Source organism: the organism of the source record quoted next, unplaced genomic scaffold, assembly GCF_019419815.1.
Source record: "Pyrus x bretschneideri cultivar Hongxiangsu unplaced genomic scaffold, Pyrus_bretschneideri_v1 Contig12, whole genome shotgun sequence".
In the NCBI taxonomy this organism is placed as follows: domain Eukaryota; kingdom Viridiplantae; phylum Streptophyta; class Magnoliopsida; order Rosales; family Rosaceae; genus Pyrus; species Pyrus x bretschneideri.
Genome location: NW_025999413.1, coordinates 2,553,437 through 2,574,312, shown reverse-complemented (window position 1 = coordinate 2,574,312; position 20,876 = coordinate 2,553,437). Strand labels below are relative to the sequence as shown.

At 37.7% G+C, this 20,876-nt stretch overlaps 3 protein-coding genes and 1 pseudogene across 3 annotated transcripts; 3 read left to right on the top strand and 1 right to left on the bottom strand.

The window, feature by feature from the left end:
• Positions 1 to 7,438: 7,438 nt before the first annotated feature.
• LOC103934832 (V-type proton ATPase subunit d2-like) lies at positions 7,439 to 10,993 on the top strand. Its single transcript, XM_048577930.1, has 10 exons — positions 7,439 to 7,887; positions 8,674 to 8,794; positions 9,049 to 9,156; positions 9,279 to 9,381; positions 9,478 to 9,558; positions 9,667 to 9,752; positions 9,855 to 9,914; positions 10,010 to 10,058; positions 10,350 to 10,484; positions 10,592 to 10,993. Exons 1-10 carry the CDS (start codon positions 7,707 to 7,709, stop codon positions 10,721 to 10,723), a joined length of 1,056 nt encoding a protein of 351 aa, XP_048433887.1. The 5' UTR covers positions 7,439 to 7,706; the 3' UTR covers positions 10,724 to 10,993.
• A 2,076-nt stretch (positions 10,994 to 13,069) lies between these two features.
• Positions 13,070 to 15,927, top strand: LOC103934862. The gene is made up of 8 exons (XM_048577545.1): positions 13,070 to 13,325; positions 13,683 to 13,872; positions 13,980 to 14,077; positions 14,301 to 14,406; positions 14,509 to 14,723; positions 14,828 to 14,870; positions 14,991 to 15,241; positions 15,354 to 15,927. Exons 1-8 carry the CDS (start codon positions 13,135 to 13,137, stop codon positions 15,700 to 15,702), a joined length of 1,443 nt encoding a protein of 480 aa, XP_048433502.1. The 5' UTR covers positions 13,070 to 13,134; the 3' UTR covers positions 15,703 to 15,927.
• Positions 15,928 to 15,946: 19 nt separating this feature from the next.
• Positions 15,947 to 17,698, bottom strand: LOC103934863 (annotated as a pseudogene).
• A 923-nt stretch (positions 17,699 to 18,621) lies between these two features.
• Positions 18,622 to 20,866, top strand: LOC103934833. The gene has a single exon (XM_009344593.3). The coding sequence runs from the start codon at positions 18,720 to 18,722 to the stop codon at positions 20,757 to 20,759; it is 2,040 nt and encodes a 679-aa protein (XP_009342868.2). The 5' UTR covers positions 18,622 to 18,719; the 3' UTR covers positions 20,760 to 20,866.
• The last annotated feature ends 10 nt before the right edge of the window (positions 20,867 to 20,876 follow it).

Here is a 20,876-nt window from a genome sequence, read left to right as displayed (position 1 = left end):
GAAATATCTGTAAAGTGGGGTTGCCGATATTCGAAAGTAAGGTAAAGCAATATCTTTCCACAATTTCTTCAAAATTTCATGCGCATTTTGTCAATATTGAAAATTTTGGATTTTTTTTTGTACTTACAATATTAGGCAAAATTTTAGTAAAACTTTGGACAACTTTTTTTTTGGTCAAATTATAATAATGATTATTACATAAAGTCAAATTTAATACTAACGGATTCACTAGTCCATTCATTGTGTTAATACGGCACATGATGCTTTCTTTTCTTTTTTTTTCGAACGTAACTTTACTTTTCAAGGAAGACAAAAATTAGAGGGTTTGAATTGTTAACAATCATAAGATAATGAGATTAACACTCCTCTAATATAAACTGTGCAATAAATATTTAATTTGCTTATCAAAACATATAATTTTATTTAACAAATATGTGAAAGATACTCAATATTAAATATATGTATGCAACCGCTTATACGTGAATTCTTAGAACTTTTTATTCTAAAAAGCAATAAGATAATTGCTCTAAATCAAAACTACAAGAAAATGATGTAGAAAGTGGAGCACATTTAATTATTTTAGATAGTTTTTAAAAATAATTTTGAAACATTATTAAATTCAAACAACTTACAACCTAAAATATTAAATAAATAAATGTATTATGTCCATGTTATATTAAATGAGTTAAAAAATTATTATTATTATTATAACCAAGGGTGATGATGTAATTTCAATTGAGCACATGAATTACCTACGTGGAAGTTACTAATGTATTTGACAAAAAAAAAAAAAAAAAAAAAAGAAGAAGAAGTTACTAGTACTATATTTCAAACGGTAGAATTGTTATTTGTTTATCTTCTTTCCAAAAGTCAGATTATTACTTACCTAAAATATGGAAAGGGATCCCTTCCACCAAGTCCACCAAGGCCATAAATATGAAATTTTGAAATTTGATCAAACAGCTACAAACAGTGATCTATTTTAAAAGTTATAATAACTTTAGTCATTCAATCAAATTTTAAAGGTCCGGATTTGTGGCCTTGGTGAACTTCGTGGAAGAGATCCAGTGAGGATCCCTTTCCCTAAAATATTATAACGAAAATAATAACTTAAAATCTCTCACTCATAAACAATATACTATATTTTCTCTAATTTACCCTTTCTTTTTTTATAAGTGGTATTCGATATTTCACATAATAGATTTGTGTTATATGGTAATTTGATTATATCTTTTCCAAAAGCAAAATAACCACCCAATAATATTACATCCGAAATGATATTTTCTGGTTATCATATTATATAATTGTAAATATCTATTACCTACTCCAAAAGCCATGTATATCACATCTAAACAAAAAAGTCTCTCCTCTTGCATTATATTTTGTTGATTATAACAAGATTGAAAAGGAAACTTTAAGTACACAATTAAGTTTAATAAGCAATATTCAATACATCATGTGTAATAATACAATTAGTTAGACACTTAAAAAAAATTTCAATCGATTGTATTATGATAATTGGTGTATCATTGATGTGGTCACAACACACTGAAATTTTTTCGATGTGTACGTACTCTTTTCTTTTTCAAAAATTATAGTGTTCTTTTCATTTTTGGATGCCTGCCATGTACCAAATAATGGTACACGTAGAGTGTCTTTGGCCAGCCAATTATTCCCCACTACATTTATGGGTTTAAAAAATATCTTCATTTTATTAATTAACATTGTGCTATTGTGCCATGAGGCTAATTGAATTATATATTATAATAGGCTTTTATTCCCCGCTTTACTATTTCTGATTGTTCATACTTCATACATACGGTGAAATCAAAAAAATTAATTAATAAAATATCTAAAAATAATTAATTAACAAATATCCAACATAAAAAAGAGAATTAATTAAAAAAAATAACAAAAGAGAATTGATTTAAAAATAACTGAAAATCAATACTTTCGTATTCATACGGTTGTAAGTAATGGGGTAAAACCGTAAAAGTGCCCTTTTATAAGCCCAAAAGTGTTGTAGCGTATTCGTAGAGAATGGTTTGGTGGTGGGTTGAATTGTTTTTGTCGAAAATAACAGTAATAATAATTAAGTGTGTGAATAATATTATCCTTCTGACAACAACAAAAAATTTAAGGAAGCCAAAGTTGTTTTTTTTGTAATATTAACTGGCTAACACAAGACGACAAACTAACGAGAGAGTGTATGCAAATGGTTAAGTCACTTGATCAAAATAATATATTCGCTCGCTACATGGTTACAACCAAGTTTGAATAATCTATTTTCTTGAAAATTATACAGTTTAAATATTGTACATAGTTTTGTATAAGAAAAGTGTGTGAGTGCTTTTTCTTTTTATTTTGGTAGACGTGCAAATAGTTAAATCACTTGATCAAAATAATATATTCGCTTACTACATGATTACGACCAAGTTTGAATAATCTATTTTCTTCAAAATTAGGCAGTTTAAATATTGTAAATAGTTTTGTAAAAGAAAAATTTGTGCGTGGTTTTGTTTTGTTTTTTTTCCTTTTGGTAAACGTGTGTAAGTGGTTTTTCTTTTTCTTTTTTTTTGTTTTTTTTGTTTTTTGTTTTTTTTTTCCTTTGGTAAACGTGTGTACGTGGTTTGTGGGAGGGAAACGGAGGTAGGTTTAACTTGGAGGCTATGGAGATTATTTAGTATATATGCTCAGAATATAAGTAGATGTACATTTATAAAAAAATAAAAAAAAAAAAAAAAAACCCTTACCTCCACTTCTATAATAACATGTGACATATCTGCCCGTATTCTGGTACATTAAAAAATATCTAGTAGGCCTACAAAAATTAACAGACATGCATGAAGATGCACAAGAAGTTCTCGATTAGGACCACAAAACCTAAATTAACTTTTTATTGTTTTGTTCTGCCTTTGTACGTTCCTTCTGTCATTTTATATTTTCTCTTTTTTTTTTCTTTTGGCATCTTCTCTATATATGCTTGGATTTGGAATGTATATGGATGGATACTTTCCCTGGATAAAAGTCTATATTTCTTCCTTAAATTATCGATACATCATCTTTCTTAAATTATCGATATATCATCCTTAATTAAGGATACATCATCTTTAATCCCTTTTAAGAAAAAAAAAACGATTATTGAAGGGGGTCTTGACTAATTTCAGGCTTTGCTTGTTAAGCAAGGGTTGACTAAGTAATCACACTCAAGAGGCCGATTAAGGGATTAACGTGGGAGGAATTTTCGACTTCCTGTTTATTCGTGCCTTTATTTCAGTGCACGTAATACAATATGAATAGACAACGAGTTTATATTTGAAAAAAAAATACGAGGTTGTCATATGCTTGACAGTTTTTCAATATCACATTACAATTTCTCACAAAACGTAAGCATGAAGTATGGAATGAGAAATTAAGGAAAGTTGTAAACTACGTATCTTATATTGGTTTGCTTGTGTATAGGAAAGCAAAAGTTTTGAAGCGTGCTATTGTGCATTCTTATGCTATGAAGAAAAATGAAGTGTATACGCGCAGCACACATTTAGTGTTATATATGTATATTGTATGGACGCAGAGAAAAATCCGGAGGTCTCGAAAAGATGGGGGATAGAACTCTTGGCAAAAGCTCAATCAAGGACAACAAAGTTTACTTGACGTTACTAATCATGAATTCATTAAACATGATCACGCCAAATACTTGTTTTTTAAAGAGAAAATCACTCTCTTCTTAAATAATTTAATTATTATGCACTGCATCATGTTTATATATATAATCAATTCCTAATTTTGCGTGTAGAATATTCTAAACATAAAGCCTTTGCAGAGCTGCATGGGCATGGCGCCATCTGCCATGCCTGTTGGACCCAGTAAGAAATGAGACCGTTGACGGAAGGAATAACTGATAAGCACCACCAGCGACGTACGTAGTTGGGCGGCAGTTATATCAGCTTATTGTGTAAGCAATGACCACAGCATCCGATATGTAACTGCATGCCTCCTCATTCATCGCTATCACAATATCCGAGACTCTAACGTCGTACAAGTAATTGCCCATTTCTAGTTTCATTTCTTTTCCTTGTTCCATACGGTTCTTGATTGAGATGTACTCGGCTTATCGATCGTCCCTAAGGTCAAGGCGACCAAGGCCGATCTAATCAGTTTTGACATCAATCTCTTGAAATCATGTGTAGACGGAAGCTAGCGTTTATGACAGATGCTACAATTACTATCGTACATCCAGTCGAAGGGACTTACTTATGGGATCATACAATTCCTTCTACGACTCAAAATGCTTTTTAACTTTTATTGTATTGGCTTGGGGTGAAGCTCCAATTTTTAATATGTATCAGGTAATGCTAGAGAGATCACACTAATGTATCACATAATATGATAAATGATACATGTAACCAAAATTTATGAATAAGCTCATTAATTGATATGACGTGTTGTGCCTCTTTAAATGAAGGGGGTCTTTGGGATGAGGAGTTTTCAAGCTCTTCATCAGGCTTTTCGTTTGGGTTAGCATTATTTTTGAATTGAGTGTAATTCTAAATTGGCAGTGTATTTTCTTTATAATGGATTTTCTCAGTTGACTTGGTGTTTATTGGTTGATGGCGTAAATTGTTGTCCCATTCTCTCTTTCATGCATATCTGGTTTTGCACACTTATTGTGAAGAAAATCATGTGGTACATTGTTTATAAACTATATTGTTGATCATATGTTGGAGTTCGTTGGTGGGATTTTTTTTCCACAGTGTGCAGTTGCGGCTTTTACTCATAATCTTTCGGGACTTCTGAATTTTCATTTATGCTATGAGTTGTCTGAATCGATTTTTGTTTCTAATATTTTTCTACTTCTTGTTAGGATATGGATTTATATCCCCTATAACTTATCGTATCTTTATTTTATTATTCTTCAATAAATTCATATTAGTGTTTTTTTTTTCTTCCATAATAGTAATACTGATGTAGAAGTGACATTATTATTATAGTTAAAAAAAATTATAATTTAAAAATATGATCTCCGTAATAATTTTTGCATGTATCCCTTTATTTGTTATACAAAAATGTAAGGTATACATGGTCCGTATGGATGTCATGTGGTCACTACACCTGCCAACTAAGCATACGGCTTTGAATAATGGCGCGCATTGGTCACGTGGCAAAATAATCTGGCTTATGGCTTCCACATGGAAAACCTCGCAGGTCACGTGGTCTATATGGTTGGTTTTACGTGGCACACAGCCAAATCTATTTGTTTGGTATTACGTGGCACACAGCCAAAGAGGAAGAAAAACAAAGGTTTGGAGATCAAACCAGGGAGAGACCACCACTGTATATATTTGCTTTGACATTTTTAAAAACACTTCTTGGCTGCTGTAAATTTAGTAATATCTCGTGCTTTTATGTAATCATAAATGGACATGAGTTTAATCTGTATTTATAATTCCAATTATTAGAATACATGTTTATGTGTAATTGGTAGATGTAAAAACGGTTGCTAAATTTGCAACAGCTAAGCAGTGTGTTCTTTTTAGTATGATATCCGATCTGATATTGTGCACTTGTTTTAAGAAGATGCTTGACAGCGCTAAACAAGCTTTGTTATGATTAAAATATAATTAATTACCTTAAACCCAAGATTTGAATTCGATTTGTATTACCATTCGAGGTATATTTTAATTAGGAGAACTTTAACGAAAATCTTCTGGTACTGTTTATTTTAATGAAAAACCATATTTTTACACTAAAAAGTCAATCATGCTACTATTCACTTTATCTTTTATTTTGTTCTTATCGTTAAAACTCAAAATTTTCAAATCATTTTTATTAATTTTTCTTTTAATTAGTCACACCGAACGCAATGGTTGGAGGATTTTGTTGCCTTCGTTGCCAAGTCTGACATGTGAAAATTATCTGCATAAACTAATCGTCACCATGTTGTTTAATTACTTCTTTACGAGAGAAAGAGAGAGATAGAGTCACTCATACTTGGTGGTAATGTACTGTGTTTGTGGTGGCTGCTTCACAAAATATTATTGCGGGGTTAGTAAGAATAACATGCAACTGACAAATATTTTTTAATAGAATAACATGCAAATTTCATCGATTTTTGGTGGTCCTGGGATCATTTACCATGTCATATTGCACGTTTGTTGACATATGTCAACAACTTCCGAATGAGCATGTCCACTGATGTCAATAGTTTTGAGCAAGCATGCATGCAGATGCTGACATATGTCAAGTAAGTCTATCTACATATGCTCATAGCAACGCATCAAAGGCATGAGTACCGTCTACCCTGCACAATTCGGAGTAATCAGATGACAACTTTTGAGGATATCTCAAATTTTCAAAAAGCATCACTTAACTCTTCCACATGAAATTTCTGAGCTTGGGAGGGAAGAGGGGTTTTAGCTGAACCACCTTGTCTTAAAGTGGATCCGCCTCTGTGTGTTTAGTCATTGGGTTAACTCTATATTTGTTGTGTTCATGTTAATCCACTTGCTAAAAACAATACAACGAAAGAAAAGATAGAGATAGTATTCATATAGGTGTGGTCATGTATTATGTTCTGGTTGACCTAAGTATATTATGTCCACTTGTTATGATACGTTAAAAAATAATAAAAAGATAACACGACAATATAAGAACCCAAGTTATTTTACAAAGAAAATAAGAAAAAGTTATCAAGTTAATTAATACAATATTAGCTTAAAAATTAACAATGTCTTCATCGTGATAATCGTGTAGATAGTTGGTCTCATATTTTTTGAGTTGCGTAACATTTCCACAACCTTATCTCATTCGTTCCAACTTATGTTGGATTCTTTAACTACTAATCACAATTAGACACGTATTCGTAAATGATCACCTTAGGAGTTAATCGCTCACACAAGATCACAATGTGACACAATAACGAACACGTCTTGTATCTTTTTAGGCAAGTAAAAAACAATTATGCATACATATCAAACTGTTATTTGCGAATAAAAGGAAAATATGATAAAGTTATTGAGACATTTTTCAATGTTTCTGGACCAGAGGGCGGTGTGCCATATGTTAATATACAAATGGAGGGAAGAATTTTTATTTTATTTTTTTCTTGAAGCTTCTCTCCTTTACATGACGATAATGATATATATGCTCGTGTTCTAAGCATGCAGAAAAATCTCTCCAACTCATCTTGTGACCTTTACCTTTTTGGACGTGGGCCCAATTATGGGCTCATCAAAGGGCGGACACAAACAAGTAGCTGGACCTGGTCGTATTACTGAGGCCCAATAAAGTCCATGGTAAACGAAGCCCCAAAATATCACCCGCCACGGGCCACCCGGCACCCGCCAACCGAAAAGGGCTTTTGGAAATTACGTAAAACAAAAAGGGCAACCTCGTAATTCCACAACCTCTAATAACGTACCAAATTTGTTTCTCTGAATCTGGATTGGTACCACCGCATTCGAGCTCTCATCGCCAGTCATCGTCTCTCCTTCTTTAAACCTGCAAAATTTCCAGATTTCAGCTTCCGTCTGCAAATCGCTAGGGTTTGCATTGATTTCGCTGCAGAAGGGGGTTTCTGGTTCCCCGATCGTCCCCTTCCTCTCACTCTCTCTCTCTCTCTCTCTCTCCTCTCTCCCCCCGCGAGACCTTCAATATTTCGGATCGGGCAGTGGCAGATCGCGTAAATTTTCGAAATTTCGGCGAAAATGTACGGATTCGAAGCGATGACCTTCAACATTCACGGCGGGTACTTGGAGGCCATAGTGCGGGGTCACCGCTCCGGCCTCCTCACCGCTGCCGATTACAACAATTTGTGCCAGTGCGAGACGCTCGACCATATCAAGATGCACCTCTCTGCCACCGAGTACGGCCCCTACCTCCAAAACGGTGCGTTTTTTATACATCTCTTTGAGCCCTCTGGCTGTTTATTGAGGAAAGGAACACAATTGGGAACTGAATTTTGGATCGTACGCTTAGATTAATGGACTAATCCAGCCCTTCGATCTGAAGTTTAGGTTGAATTAGGGCTTAAATTTCGAGGTGGTGTCATTGATTTAGATTAGTAAAAGCAACACTTTGTGTTCGAAACGTTAGTGATTTACTAAAGTTATGATGTTGGATGCGCAAATTCTGCCAGTAGGTGAATATATTAGGTCGCATTAGTGAGGGATTTGAATTTGTATATTCAGGTTAAATTGTTAGAAGAAAATGTTAAGAACACATGAAAAGTTTGATACTTTTCTGTCATGGATTGAAATAAATCCTTATGTCTAAGTGATTTAGAGTGGAGTTGATATATCACTCTGTATATCTGCAGTTGTATTAATAATTAAGGTATTCCAGTATTATGTTTGTGATAGGAACTGTGTAAATGCGAAACTGAAGAGGAAACAACATGCTGAGCTTACTGGAAAACCGATGGATCTTTAAGAGAATTTTGGTTAATTTAACCTTTTACTAGTAATAATTTGGGTAACATATGAGACATAAGGTAGCAAGTGATATTTTGAGAGTATCTATTCGAAACAGGAGGAGGGTTTACGAGCGTATATGTCATGTCTTGTACATGCATGATCATTTTTAACTTATAAACCCATATGTTGTCCTCTCTCTCTCTCTCTCTCTCTCTCTGGTCTATTATTGTTCTTTGCTTATCTGGGGATTTTCTTGCAGAACCTTCCCCATTGCATACAACTACAATTGTGGAGAAGTGCACTCTTAAATTGGTTGATGAGTATAAGCACATGCTATGCCAAGCTACAGAGCCCTTGTCAACCTTTTTGGAGTATATTACGTATGTACCTGCCATATTTTCTGTTTGGTAATTTGAGTTGTGTTTATTAGAATACTAGAAAAGTGTTGAAAACATAAACCTGATTCGGGCCTTAGGCTGGTTCGGTACTCAGCATATAACATTAGGCCACTGCCCCGGCAAGGCTGGAGGATCGCTATGATGTGTGAAAATTACAATCTTAATTATATAGGGTATTTATCGGTATTTAATTTTAGCTTTAATTGGGGAGTTTAATGTTTCTTATCCTCATACAGATATGGTCACATGATAGACAATGTTGTCCTGATTGTTACTGGAACCTTGCATGAGAGAGATGTCCAGGAACTTTTGGAAAAATGCCACCCCTTGGGCATGTTTGACAGGTATTGTCATTTTCATAGTCATGTATTCCATTTTCTTTGATTTATCCTTTTTCCCTCTTAAGTATTGTCTATGACTTAGACATTCTTATAAATCTCATCTCGTTCTCGTGTTTTCTCATCAGTATTGCCACCCTGGCTGTTGCACAGAATATGCGGGAGCTTTACAGATTGGTGCTTGTTGACACACCACTTGCTCCCTACTTTTCTGAATGCATTACATCTGAGGTACGATTTAGTGATCCTATACCATTATTTTCCAATGGGTTAGTATTTGATTGTTGTGGAAGGTTTCTGATTTGTATCCATCCTTCTTGTTTCCAGGACCTGGATGACATGAACATTGAAATCATGAGGAACACTCTTTACAAGGCATACCTGGAAGACTTTTACAGGTTTTGTCAGGTAAATTTTGATTTCTAACTCGAGAGTATGCATGTATTTCTATCTGTGAAGTTTTTCATTTAAATATTTTGTCATTTTTCATAAATCTGCTTTTGATCTTTTGGACAGAAACTAGGTGGTGCCACAGCGGAGATCATGTCTAACTTACTTGCTTTTGAGGCTGACAGAAGGGCTGTCAATATTACCATCAATAGGTAAGCTAATGTTGAGGGTGTCAACAAGTTTTCTTATGTCGTACGTTTAGAGGTCTTAAGCATTCTTTTCATGGCCTCATGCTATTTGTTCACACCCTGCAGTATCGGAACTGAGCTTACTCGAGATGATCGCAGGAAGTTGTACTCTAGCTTTGGTTTACTGTAAGTTCTTCGGCCATCCTGATTTATTGATGACTTGTAAATTATGTTATATTTTGGATTGCCATCACTGACAACTGTTTACTTATTTCGTACAGCTATCCCTATGGCCATGAGGAACTTGCTGTTTGTGAGGACATTGATCAGGTATGCTGTGTGCCTCATTTACTTTTATTTCTTTTCCGAAAATGATACTTTAGATATTGCTCCATCTTCTTGTGAAGGCCTTCTGCTTATTTGGGGCAAGACTGAGTAAATTAAAATTTTACGACATCATGCATGTTCTCTGTATAGCATCATCAGTACGAATATATTTCTGACTTCCTTCCATCACTGTCCTAGATTCTGTTACATGCTAATATCAGTTGATTAGCTTATCTCTTAACGTTATCACATTGTAGTATGGCTTCGCCTAAGCTGACAACGTGTTTGTTGTAGGTCCGTGGTTGCATGGAAAAATATCCTCCTTATCAGTCTATTTTTTCAAAGCTATCCTATGGCGAGACCCAAATGCTGGACAAGGCATTTTATGAAGAGGAGGTGAAAAGGCTTTGCTTAGCATTTGAGCAACAGGTTCGTTTTACAGTTACTTTGCAGCCATGTTTATTCGTAGTCTACTTCAGTTTTCCTCAGTTCTCCGTTCGGTCACTGAACACTTCTATTTCTCCTCTGACCTGCAGTTCCATTACGGTGTTTTCTTCGCATACATGAGATTGAGGGAGCAGGAGATCAGAAATCTGATGTGGATATCTGAGTGTGTGGCTCAGAACCAGAAGTCCAGAGTTCACGACAGCGTGGTCTTCATATTTTAGTCGGATTGGCACTCAGAACACACCATTACAGATAATCCTTCGTTCTTTCGCATAATCTTCTGTAAATCTCCTCCCCATCTTATCCCCGAACGAATTGTAGAGATGGGTGCAGTTGCGTTGTTTGCAATATCCGGTGTTCCTTCCTAATAAGCACTTTTGCATATATTATTCCGGTTGTTTTTACATAGAGGGAATATGTCATGTCCTGAAATCGAGCATGTTACAATTGTGAGGTTAAATTGAATATATATATTGCAATTTGAGAGCTAATATAGTAGCAGTCTCGTAGTGAGTTCATAAAATTTGTCCTCGTTTGGGATTTGCTTCTCTGGAAATCACTTATGGTCATAAGCGTCTCTGCCAGAAGTTATTTTGTTGCAAATGCTTTGATATTTTATTAAAATTTCAACCAGACAGCACACAAGTGCTTTTTGAAAAAGCATTTTAACGAGTACTTAGAAAAAACAACTATAAGTTACAAGCACCTTTATTTTTCTTATGTCAAATAAATTCATAAGTGGTTTTGGCAAGATGGATTCTCAAAAAGATAAAATTTTCAATGTTCGAATGCAGTTAGGTACACCAAGTGTCATATTACAATTAGTTAAAATTCTTTTATCAAGTTTCATTTAATTGAATTATTACATTCAGAGAAATTTTATTTGGATCCATATAACCTCTTTTTACACTCAACTTACTTTCTACACCCATATTACTTTTAACTAATCTATCAATATTTCTTCAAATCCAAATTTAGGACCTAAACTACCCACACAGACTCAATTCAATATGTAAATTTATCTTTACACCTATTTAGAAAATACATCTCCAAAATCCATAACTGTATAATACTTGAAATGAAGCATTATGAACTGTATCAACTATGAAGAAAATCCCAGCAATTAACATGGTCAACCTTCGCCCTAGCCTTTTGGTAGTGTATGTTGCATAGAAGGTCGATACCAAAGCAGCAAGGTACAGCAAAGAGGTGAACAATTGCAGGCCTTGATTCACAAATTTAGTCAAACTAAGATTTTTAAGGATTTTAAAAGTGATAGATTTGATAGGATTTAAGAGGATTAGAGACTTCTACAAAATTCATATGAATTTTTGAAGAATTTGAATGGATTGTGGTGGAAGGATTTGAAATCCTAAGGGGTGAGGTTGGATTCTTTTTAATCTTGGTTATATATACTTTTGGCTCTCAAATCCTATAAAATCCACAACTTATAGAAATCCTCCAAAATCTTAATTTTTTAAATACACTTAGATTTGGATGGATTTTAAAATCCTTTAAAATCTTTTAATTGACTACACTAGGATTTTAAAGTTTTTTAAAATCCTCTCAAATCCAAATTTGACTATACCCCCTAAATGATGATTATGGTATACAAGGAGTTTCCATCTTCCACCTAAAATTATTTAAGTGTTTTAATTAATAAAAAGATTGAAATTAAATTATGTAGCTTGTCCAACTCATCTGCTATCAAATATAGTAGAGAAATATAATATAAAATTATGATAAAGAATAACATTCCCCTCTACAAAAGACTTTCGTAAGTTGGTACAGTCGAAACTTTAACACAACTCCTTCGTGACAAAACAGTTAAACGGCAACTTTTTTACCGTCCTCTTCCGTTCAGAGTTTCCCACCAAATTGTGAACTATCCACTCCCAAATCCCAACAGTTAAGGCTTTGATTCATTTCCGACCACCACCTCCGCCGACGAACCAAAACTTCCCGTTTAACTCAAACAAGGATTTTAAAGAATCCAAAACAGAAAAAACAGTGTTGTCTTCTTCCCAGAAGCCAACCTCCTCTGCAACTTCCACCGCCGGACTAATGCTACGACACCTCTCCGTCAAAAATAAAATTTAACAACCAGGATTTGACTGAGCCGTTCGCGCAAGCTTAGCTGCCATGGCTCATCAATTTTCATGTATGGGCGGGCAAAATTTCAGCCGGTAGGGGCAGTTTTTCAGGTCTGGGTGGGCAGGTGCCCCCTGCCATTGAAAAGGTCACGCAGAACTGTACTAGTACGTAAAAGTATAGCTTTGAACTGCTGTGCTCAGTTTGCACTAAAGCCCCATTAATTGTTTTCCAAAACTTTCATGGTATCCTCTGCCAAATCTGGAAAAAAATCACCACCATTAAAACCCAAATCTTTCCAAATCAGTGATTACTTCTGCACTGCGGTAAAAAGGAGTGCAGAGAGCAAGCCTGATCCTCAGCCGTTTGATCAGATTGACCGTTCAGATTTCAAGTGGACTGCACACTTCTTATAAATGTAGCAGTGGAACTGTGGAAGTCACTACAGCATGCATACTTGAAGTGTAAGCAAATCGTTACAGCTAACCAATATTCAACGGAAGAAATTGGGCCATTCTCTTCACCATTTCTGCAGCAGCAGATGAGCAAGCAACGGAGGGGTAAGTCGCGGTTGCTGCCGCCGCCGGCGACGAGCATCACGGACCTGAATGTGGATACGCTGGCCCAATGCGCCAGCTCCATTAGCCTCCAAGACCTCTCCAACTTTGCCGTGACCTGCAAATATCTCAGAAAAATGGCATATTCTGACACTATTTGGCAGCGGTTGTTCAGGTACTTCTTCTACTCCTTTTTTTCTTGTCAAGCAAAAATTGAATAAACATCACATGGACTACCAGGGGTGTGCGCAAATCCCACATGAACTGAAGATATTTCGTTTTCTCAAAGACAAGTTGTAGTAAACAAATTCATACCCCAAATCGTGTAGGGGTTTTGGCAAGACGAGTATTGATGCGATTTCTAACGGAGATTGACACATTTACACTACGAGTGGAGTATTAGTTTAAACAGTCAAATTTTTTAGCTTGGGTGGTATTTATGCCCACTCCAAATCGTAGAGGTGGTGTTTGTGCAAGTTTCCCAATTTCGTATTTCTTTCATTTGTTCAAAGAAATAAAACTTTCTTTGCAGGGAGCGCTGGCCCCAGAAAACACTACCTTCTGCCATCTCTGTAACTTCGGGATTTAGAGAAGCCTATTTATCTCGGCGTATGGATGGGCTGCAGTTCAAGTTTTCCGATCCTTTCGCTTTGCATATGAACACAAACTCAAATCCTTTCGACCAAGTATTATTGAACGAGAAAGATTTAATCTTCTCTCAGGTATGTATAAATATATATGATCATATTACACCACATTCTTCCATGTATTTGAATAGCTGAGCGTTTTAACTTCGCTTCGTTTTTTTTTTTTGGTTGATTGTTGTTAGGGTTCAATGATACGCATGATAAGGACCGATGGTTGGTTAAGTGGAACACCCGTCACTCTTAGACTTAGAGGTCACAGTAAAAGAATCACTTGCATGAGGTTGGTTGTGTGCGGTTTTCCCTCGCTATGTCCTTATCAGCTGAGCATTTTAACTTACGCTTTTGGGGCGCTTACAGAGCTCTTGTGTTCCACTTGATATACATTGCTTTTGAGTTCTAGTCGTTGTCTAATGATTTTTAACTTGATGACACACTGTTTATCAACTAAATTTTCCCGGAATGTTCAGGTTTTTTAACCCTAAGAAACTTGACATAAATTGCAGGTTGTTTCCACGGAATGAAACATCTTTTTATCTAGGCGAAGCATATGAAGAGGAGAAGGTTTTAGTAACTTCAAGCGGTGACAGTTCCATTCGGCTATGGAGGAAGGTGTGCTCTTAATCTTTTTTTCTAAACAAATCTATCAAATATCTGTTTTTTTTAAGCTTTCCTATATATTATATGTGATTTCCTAGACCAATATTGTCACAGGGTTTTTGCTGGCTAGAATTTAGGGGGCACAGTAGCCAAGTTACAACCCTCTCAGATAAATTGTTAGGCAATGGATCCGGAAAAGTATTGGCAAGCGGAGGGGAGGATGGCACAGTTCGCCTTTGGTCTCTTAGCTCTTCCAGGAAACATGGCAAGCATTCTTTGGGGACTTTCTTCGGGCATAAAAATCCCATCCAGTTGATGTCAGTTTCCATGTACGAGTTCTTTCCTTGTAATGACTCATTTGAAAATGTTTCTTGTGATTGCGGTGACAAATTTTACTCCATAGTAATCGTATTCATTTTGGTCTTACTGGTAGGGACAACCCTTCTCACTTGGTAACAATTTCGAGAGATTCTAAGGTACCCTTAGTTTTGTATATCCATTCAACTATGGTTCTTAAGCAATCCGGCCATCCTCTTGAAAAATTATGTTATTTTGTCATTGCCTTTCTGATGATTGATTACTGTGGTTTTTAACAGGTGATGGTGTGGGATACGGAGGCAGCACTGCTTGCCAGTTCTTCGTTTGCTGGTGGGACGACTTCTGTTCTCGGTTACCCTATAGGCATCAAGTGTCATGAACATCTAGCCTATGTTGCTGCTGGTTCCTCTGTGGTAGCAATCGATTTGAGGACGATGCAGAAAGTTGTCATTGCAGCAGCAGATGCAATTCTGTATTCTTTTCAAGCAATGCCTTCGAAATCTTTATTCTGCGTAGGCAGCAATGGCAGGTACGACGCGTAGAATTCAATTCCCTTGGTTTCATTTATTTTTAATGCCCGTGTTTCGTTTGAGGTCAAAAACCATTTTATACAACTCCAAGTTCATTGGTCTTGTGTGCAGAGCGATGCTTTATGATACAAGGAGGAACTCGGGCACCTTGAATTCAGAACCAATAGCGGTAGATGGTGGACACGGAGGGCCAGTGACGTACTTGCACATGGATCCCTACAAAATAGTTACAGGAAGTCCGGTGGATGGGCATTTTAATGTTTTGGACGCCAACACTGGTGCACCGACCAATTCCTTGACATGTGGTATTGAAAATGGAACAAATAACAGCACAAGGTGCTGTGCCCTGGCTGTCAACGGGAGTCGAATTGTTACTGGTAGTGTCAACGATGTTGCAGAAGTCGGATGTCTGCTCTTTAGGGACTTCGCCAATGCTTCTTGTCCTGTCTTTTTTTTCTAAGGATGATCATGTTGAAAAGTTCTGAAATTCAAAAACGAAGGAGAATGGATGAAACAAAAACTTGAAAGCGTCTTAGTCTCGGTCTAATAGTCTTATAGATTAAAATGAGGTGAAATGGAAAATCAAGAGTTTGTACACTCGATGTTATTGAGAATATTACATGTAACCAATGCTTTACGTGGTTTAATTTACAACGAAATGCAGCACCAAATCTCATTCTATTTACTTTTGATGCGCCATTTCTGCTATTTACAAGTATGAACAGGTTCTGTTTCGTTTCGTTTGTGTCCAAAAAAAGAAACATTTGGAGTCTGAGGCATCCGCTTTTGTTGATTGACTATGCGAAAATCGAGCTTGTAAAGTTATTCCATGTAAAGTCTCCATCAATGTTGGAAGAGCTAACAAAAGGGCTGCCACCAATTCCGTTGTAGATTATTCCACCGAACTCATCATCGCTATCAGCCTGCGGTTGGTTCTTTGGTTCTTCGCCGTCAGTGCTGTCATCCTCCGAGAAACTTGAGTTCTTCTGAACCAGTTCTCTGAATACTGAAGATTGGAGGAGTAGGCCAAGCGCAGTGGGAGAAGATGATTTGCTTACTGCCGATAACTTCTTGCTTTCGAGGAGAGTGTACGTAATCAGAGGCAAAAGGCTTTGTGAGTGAGAAGGGAGATTCCTCGGTTGTGATGTAGCTGCTGGTCGCGAATGGTGCATTCTTGGGCTTTGTGACTGACCTTTGGTACCTGTGGAGTAGCTATCACGTCGTCTGCTCTTCGCTTCAGCCATGTTATGTAAGAACTCAAGTCAAAGTTGGTCACGGCGTTGATCCCTCTGTACTCAATTGCTGCAATGTCATAGGCACGAGCTGCTTCCTCTTGCGTACCTGCAACGCGATAAAAGCACATTTCTCAGTAATTGGAAACTCCTGTTTCATTATATTTTCCTGATACGAGCGATATTTGGAGAGAGGTGAATTCGAACAAAAATAATGAGATAACTCACCGTAAGTGCCAAGGTAAAGGTACTTATTTCCAAGAACTCTTCCTATTCTCGCTTCCCATCTACCGTTGTGATGATGCCTGCAAAATATTCATCAAACAGTTCTTCAGACACTTTCTTCATTAGTATATTTCGCAGGATTTGATTTGAAGATCATCGAAATTTTGAGAATTTTACCTTGCAACTCCTCTGTACTTAGATACACCTCTTGAAAATCCACTGCTCTTTCTGAAACAAAGGAACAAATAATTCTTTCAGGAAACTATTAAACGAAAATCCTCGGTGAAAGTCTTTTCTGCGAAAAGATGTTTGAAGATGTTACCTTCTTAATGAGGCCAAATACTCTTCTTTTGTCACAGATTGCATGATCTCGATTTCGTTGTTGTAGTCAGATATCTGTAAGCAGAATCATCAAGGTTTAAGACCAGATATTTTACGTTAAACTTCTTAGCTTTTCTGAATATAAACTCGATATACTATGTAAAATTTGTACCGGAAAGTTGGTGAAAGTCGATGCTCCCCAGTACTTAAGTGCAGCAAGATCATATGCTCTTGCAGCAGATTCTTCTTCATCGTAAGCTCCAAGATAAACTGCTCAGTCCAAATAGTCCATTCAAAAGCGCGATACGATATTAGTATCCAGGCGAAAAAAGAAATACAGGTAAAATGCGACGATGAAAGTCATAACCTACCTTGTTTCCCCTTCTTCTTCAGTGTAGAATTCCAAGATAGCTTGTCCCACAAGTGAGCTTCGAATCGACCAGTCCACCGATGCCTGCTGACACCGCGAAATCTCGAGCTTCTCTTTACTGTAGTGGCAGCAGAAGTTTGATCAGCCGGCTTTTGTGCCAACTGCTGCTGACTCTGGCTGTTGCCACCAACTGCAGGTGGGTCTCTTCTCCTTCTCTTGACACACCGGGCCGCCTGAGCCTCGGGATCTGCTGTGCTCAGGCGGCGCCTCCCCGCGATCTCTTCATTCTTCACCATCATGAACTCCATCTCTCCAAATAAACTGCTCCCCTCGTCGTTATCAAATCCGGTGGTGGTTGTCGATGTGGTTGCTTGAGCTGTAAGGAAGGATGTTAGAGTGTATATATAACTTGTGTGCTTGTTTTGGATGTATCCTGATTAGTTTTCTGTTGCCACAACCGTTTTGTAACAGAAGACCAAGGAGACGATGATCTCGGAGCATTCAGCGACAACATTTTTGTGTCCATACTATGTTTGTTAAACCCGAAGACCCAAAAGTTCGATGTCGTTTTTGGATTTGAGTGTTAACAAACACCAACAGGTGAACCCTAAAATCTAAGAATGCCTACGGATATGCCGATGTCTTTTGTTCATATTTGTTGTCTGCTTACGTCCGAAATTTGTAAAAGAAAGAACAGTGCCATTATTGAAAACGCCGATTCATTTTGTTGTGTAACTCCACACTTGTCAATCAAGTAAATGGTCGAGTTTGTCACGATTAGATATCTAGCTTGTCATTTATAAAAGTCGAACTTAATACATTGCAATTAGAAATATTACTAAATTGTGATGCTAATGATAACGTTTGATTTTATCAAGATGTTGCAATGTGAGTTGTACTATTACTTACGACGTGTTTTTATAAGTAAAGGTTCATATACTTAGAATTGCTTACGCACACCTTTTTAAATTTTTGTCATTAATCTTTTTCAATTCATTCAATTCGACGGTCAAAAATTGAAATGAGTGTGTGAAAAACACTACCTTGGTATAAAAGCATTTAAAAGTACTTTTTTAAGAAGTACATGTAAGTGTACTTATCGTTAGCACTTTTGAGTTAAAACTGCTTGTGAGAACGTAATTTTGGATTTTATTTTATTTAATATTTTATCAGAAACGCACTTTTAATAAAAAAACAAAGACTCGTGAAGAAAAGTGCTTTTTGAATTTTTTTTGCTCAAGTAAGTGCTTTCTGAACAGAAAGACCCCAAGCACCAAGCCGCACAACTTCATTTCAGTCCGCCAAATCAGTGAAATCACAGTGACCTCGATGACCGCCATGGCCACCACCACTACTCTTCTCCTTCTCCTGATCCTAACCGCCGCCATAACCACCGCCAGCTCAGCTCCGATCCTCGGTCTCGACACCATCCTCACCCACCAATCCCGCCTTGACCGCCATGCCACCAACGACTCCTTTCTCTCTCTCTCCTCCTCCCTCAAAAACTCCCTTTCCCATTCTTCCCCTCTCTCCCACGCCCCCCACTCCCTCATCTCTTCCCTACTCTCCCTCTCCCTCCCTCTCTCACTCCACGTCCGCCTCGTCGGCCCCTCCTTCCCCGCCAGCTCCACCGCCCTCCTCTCCTCCTTCCTCTCCGCCGCCTCCCAACGCTCCAACCACTTCCACGTCATATCGCCCTACGAATCCCTCTCCCACCGCCTCGCCGTCCAGCACTCTCTCCACCTGGACGTCTCTCATTCCCCCTCTCTCGCCTCCCTCCTCACCAAAACCCTAAGCTCTGAGCTCGCCAAAACCACCTCCAGCCTCCGATCGCCGCTCCTCTCAATCCCATACGACTCCATCGACCAAATCATCAAGCAGGACTTCGAGAAGGAGAAGCCGGTTCATGGGGTTTACTTATATTTTCTCGATTTGGGTCAGCAATCCAAACCCTATGCTTACAATTACGGATCTGGGGACTCTTCCCCTGCATTCACCAAGTGTTTGGGCAGCATTTGGACCGGGAAAGACCGGTATATCTGGATCGATTTGGGCGCCGGACCGGTTGATTATGGCCCGGCGCTTTCAGGTGATGGGGTTTTGCCCAGAGGCGAATTTCATCCGTTGGCGGCGTTGCACGGCCGCCCAAGGTCTCAAAAGGCGTTGCTTGCTAACTTGGCATCCTTGGCTTGGAGTGCTTACCAGGTTCTTCTTGTTCCCTCTTTGAGAATTCCTGTTCAGTTTGAGAATTCATTGATTGTTCAGTTTATACATGTTTATGGGTCCGATGACGGTAAGGACTCGAGTGGTTTGGATTGGAAATCGATTGAGAGGACGTTTATGGATGAGGCAAATAGTAATGGTTTGTTGTTAGGGGGTCAGAGTTTGAGTTTCAGGACTAATAGGGTGAGGTACTCAGATTGCCCGATTTGTTCATTTGCGATTTCGAGGTCTATTAACTCGTATACATCGAGGTTCTTGTTTGATAACTATACTTTGATTGCAAGTGAGTATTTGGACTCGAAGCGATTGCATCAAATATTGTCTGATTCGGCTGACGAGTTTAGGAGAGTGGCAGGGTTCGCTGAGGAGGATTTCGGTCGGTTTCTTCCTGTTTATGTGTTTGATTTGGACTACAACATGCTGTTGTTACTCGATAGGTATCACCAATCGGTTGCTTTCAAAGACATGGTTATTGCAGTGAGGACAAAGAGCACGCAGACTGTGAGTGATTATAGCTGTAACGGGCATCATGTGTTTACGCAAACAAGAGAGCTTGAGAGACCGCTTGTTGGTTCAATTTTGCAGAGCATGTGGGGAGTGTCACCAACCCATATCCTCTGGAGCCCTAGGCACAATACTACATTGGTGGATTACACATGGAGTATCGGCCAGACTCCGTTTGGGCCATTCTCTGAGATTTCATCCTTATCATTTGTGCAGAAGGATGCTGCTCGGAGAAATGTTCTTTTGACATCAATGAATTACAGCATATCGACTGCTGTAGATGTTCTCGAATCCTTAGCTGCACATGGTGGGGAAAGAAAGCTCCTTAAGCGTAGTCAACATGTTGAGTTCATACAGAGGTGGAACTTGTTCAAGTATAAGCTGGACAAATCAGTCTCTGCAATGTCACTTTTGGATTTCGAGATGGCTTTGTTTTATTTGCGGGCCTCAGACCACGACCTATACGCCATGCAGTCTCTCGTCTATCAAGCCACCCAAGACGTGGAGGCATCCCTTGTATGTTTCAAGGACCCGCCCGTTCCATGGAACGGGATCTTTATGGTGGCATTTGTTATCATTTTTGCCTTTTATCTTCATTCCAAACGAGATAAAGTCTTTCGAAATAAACGTAAGCAATTTTGAAGCTTAGAGGAATGTGAAGATTGTATCTTTTGATTTCAATACTACACTGTATTTCTGTAAGAAACACGATTCGTATGTCAGGCACTAGTCTTCAGTTTTGCTCATAACTTTACTGCA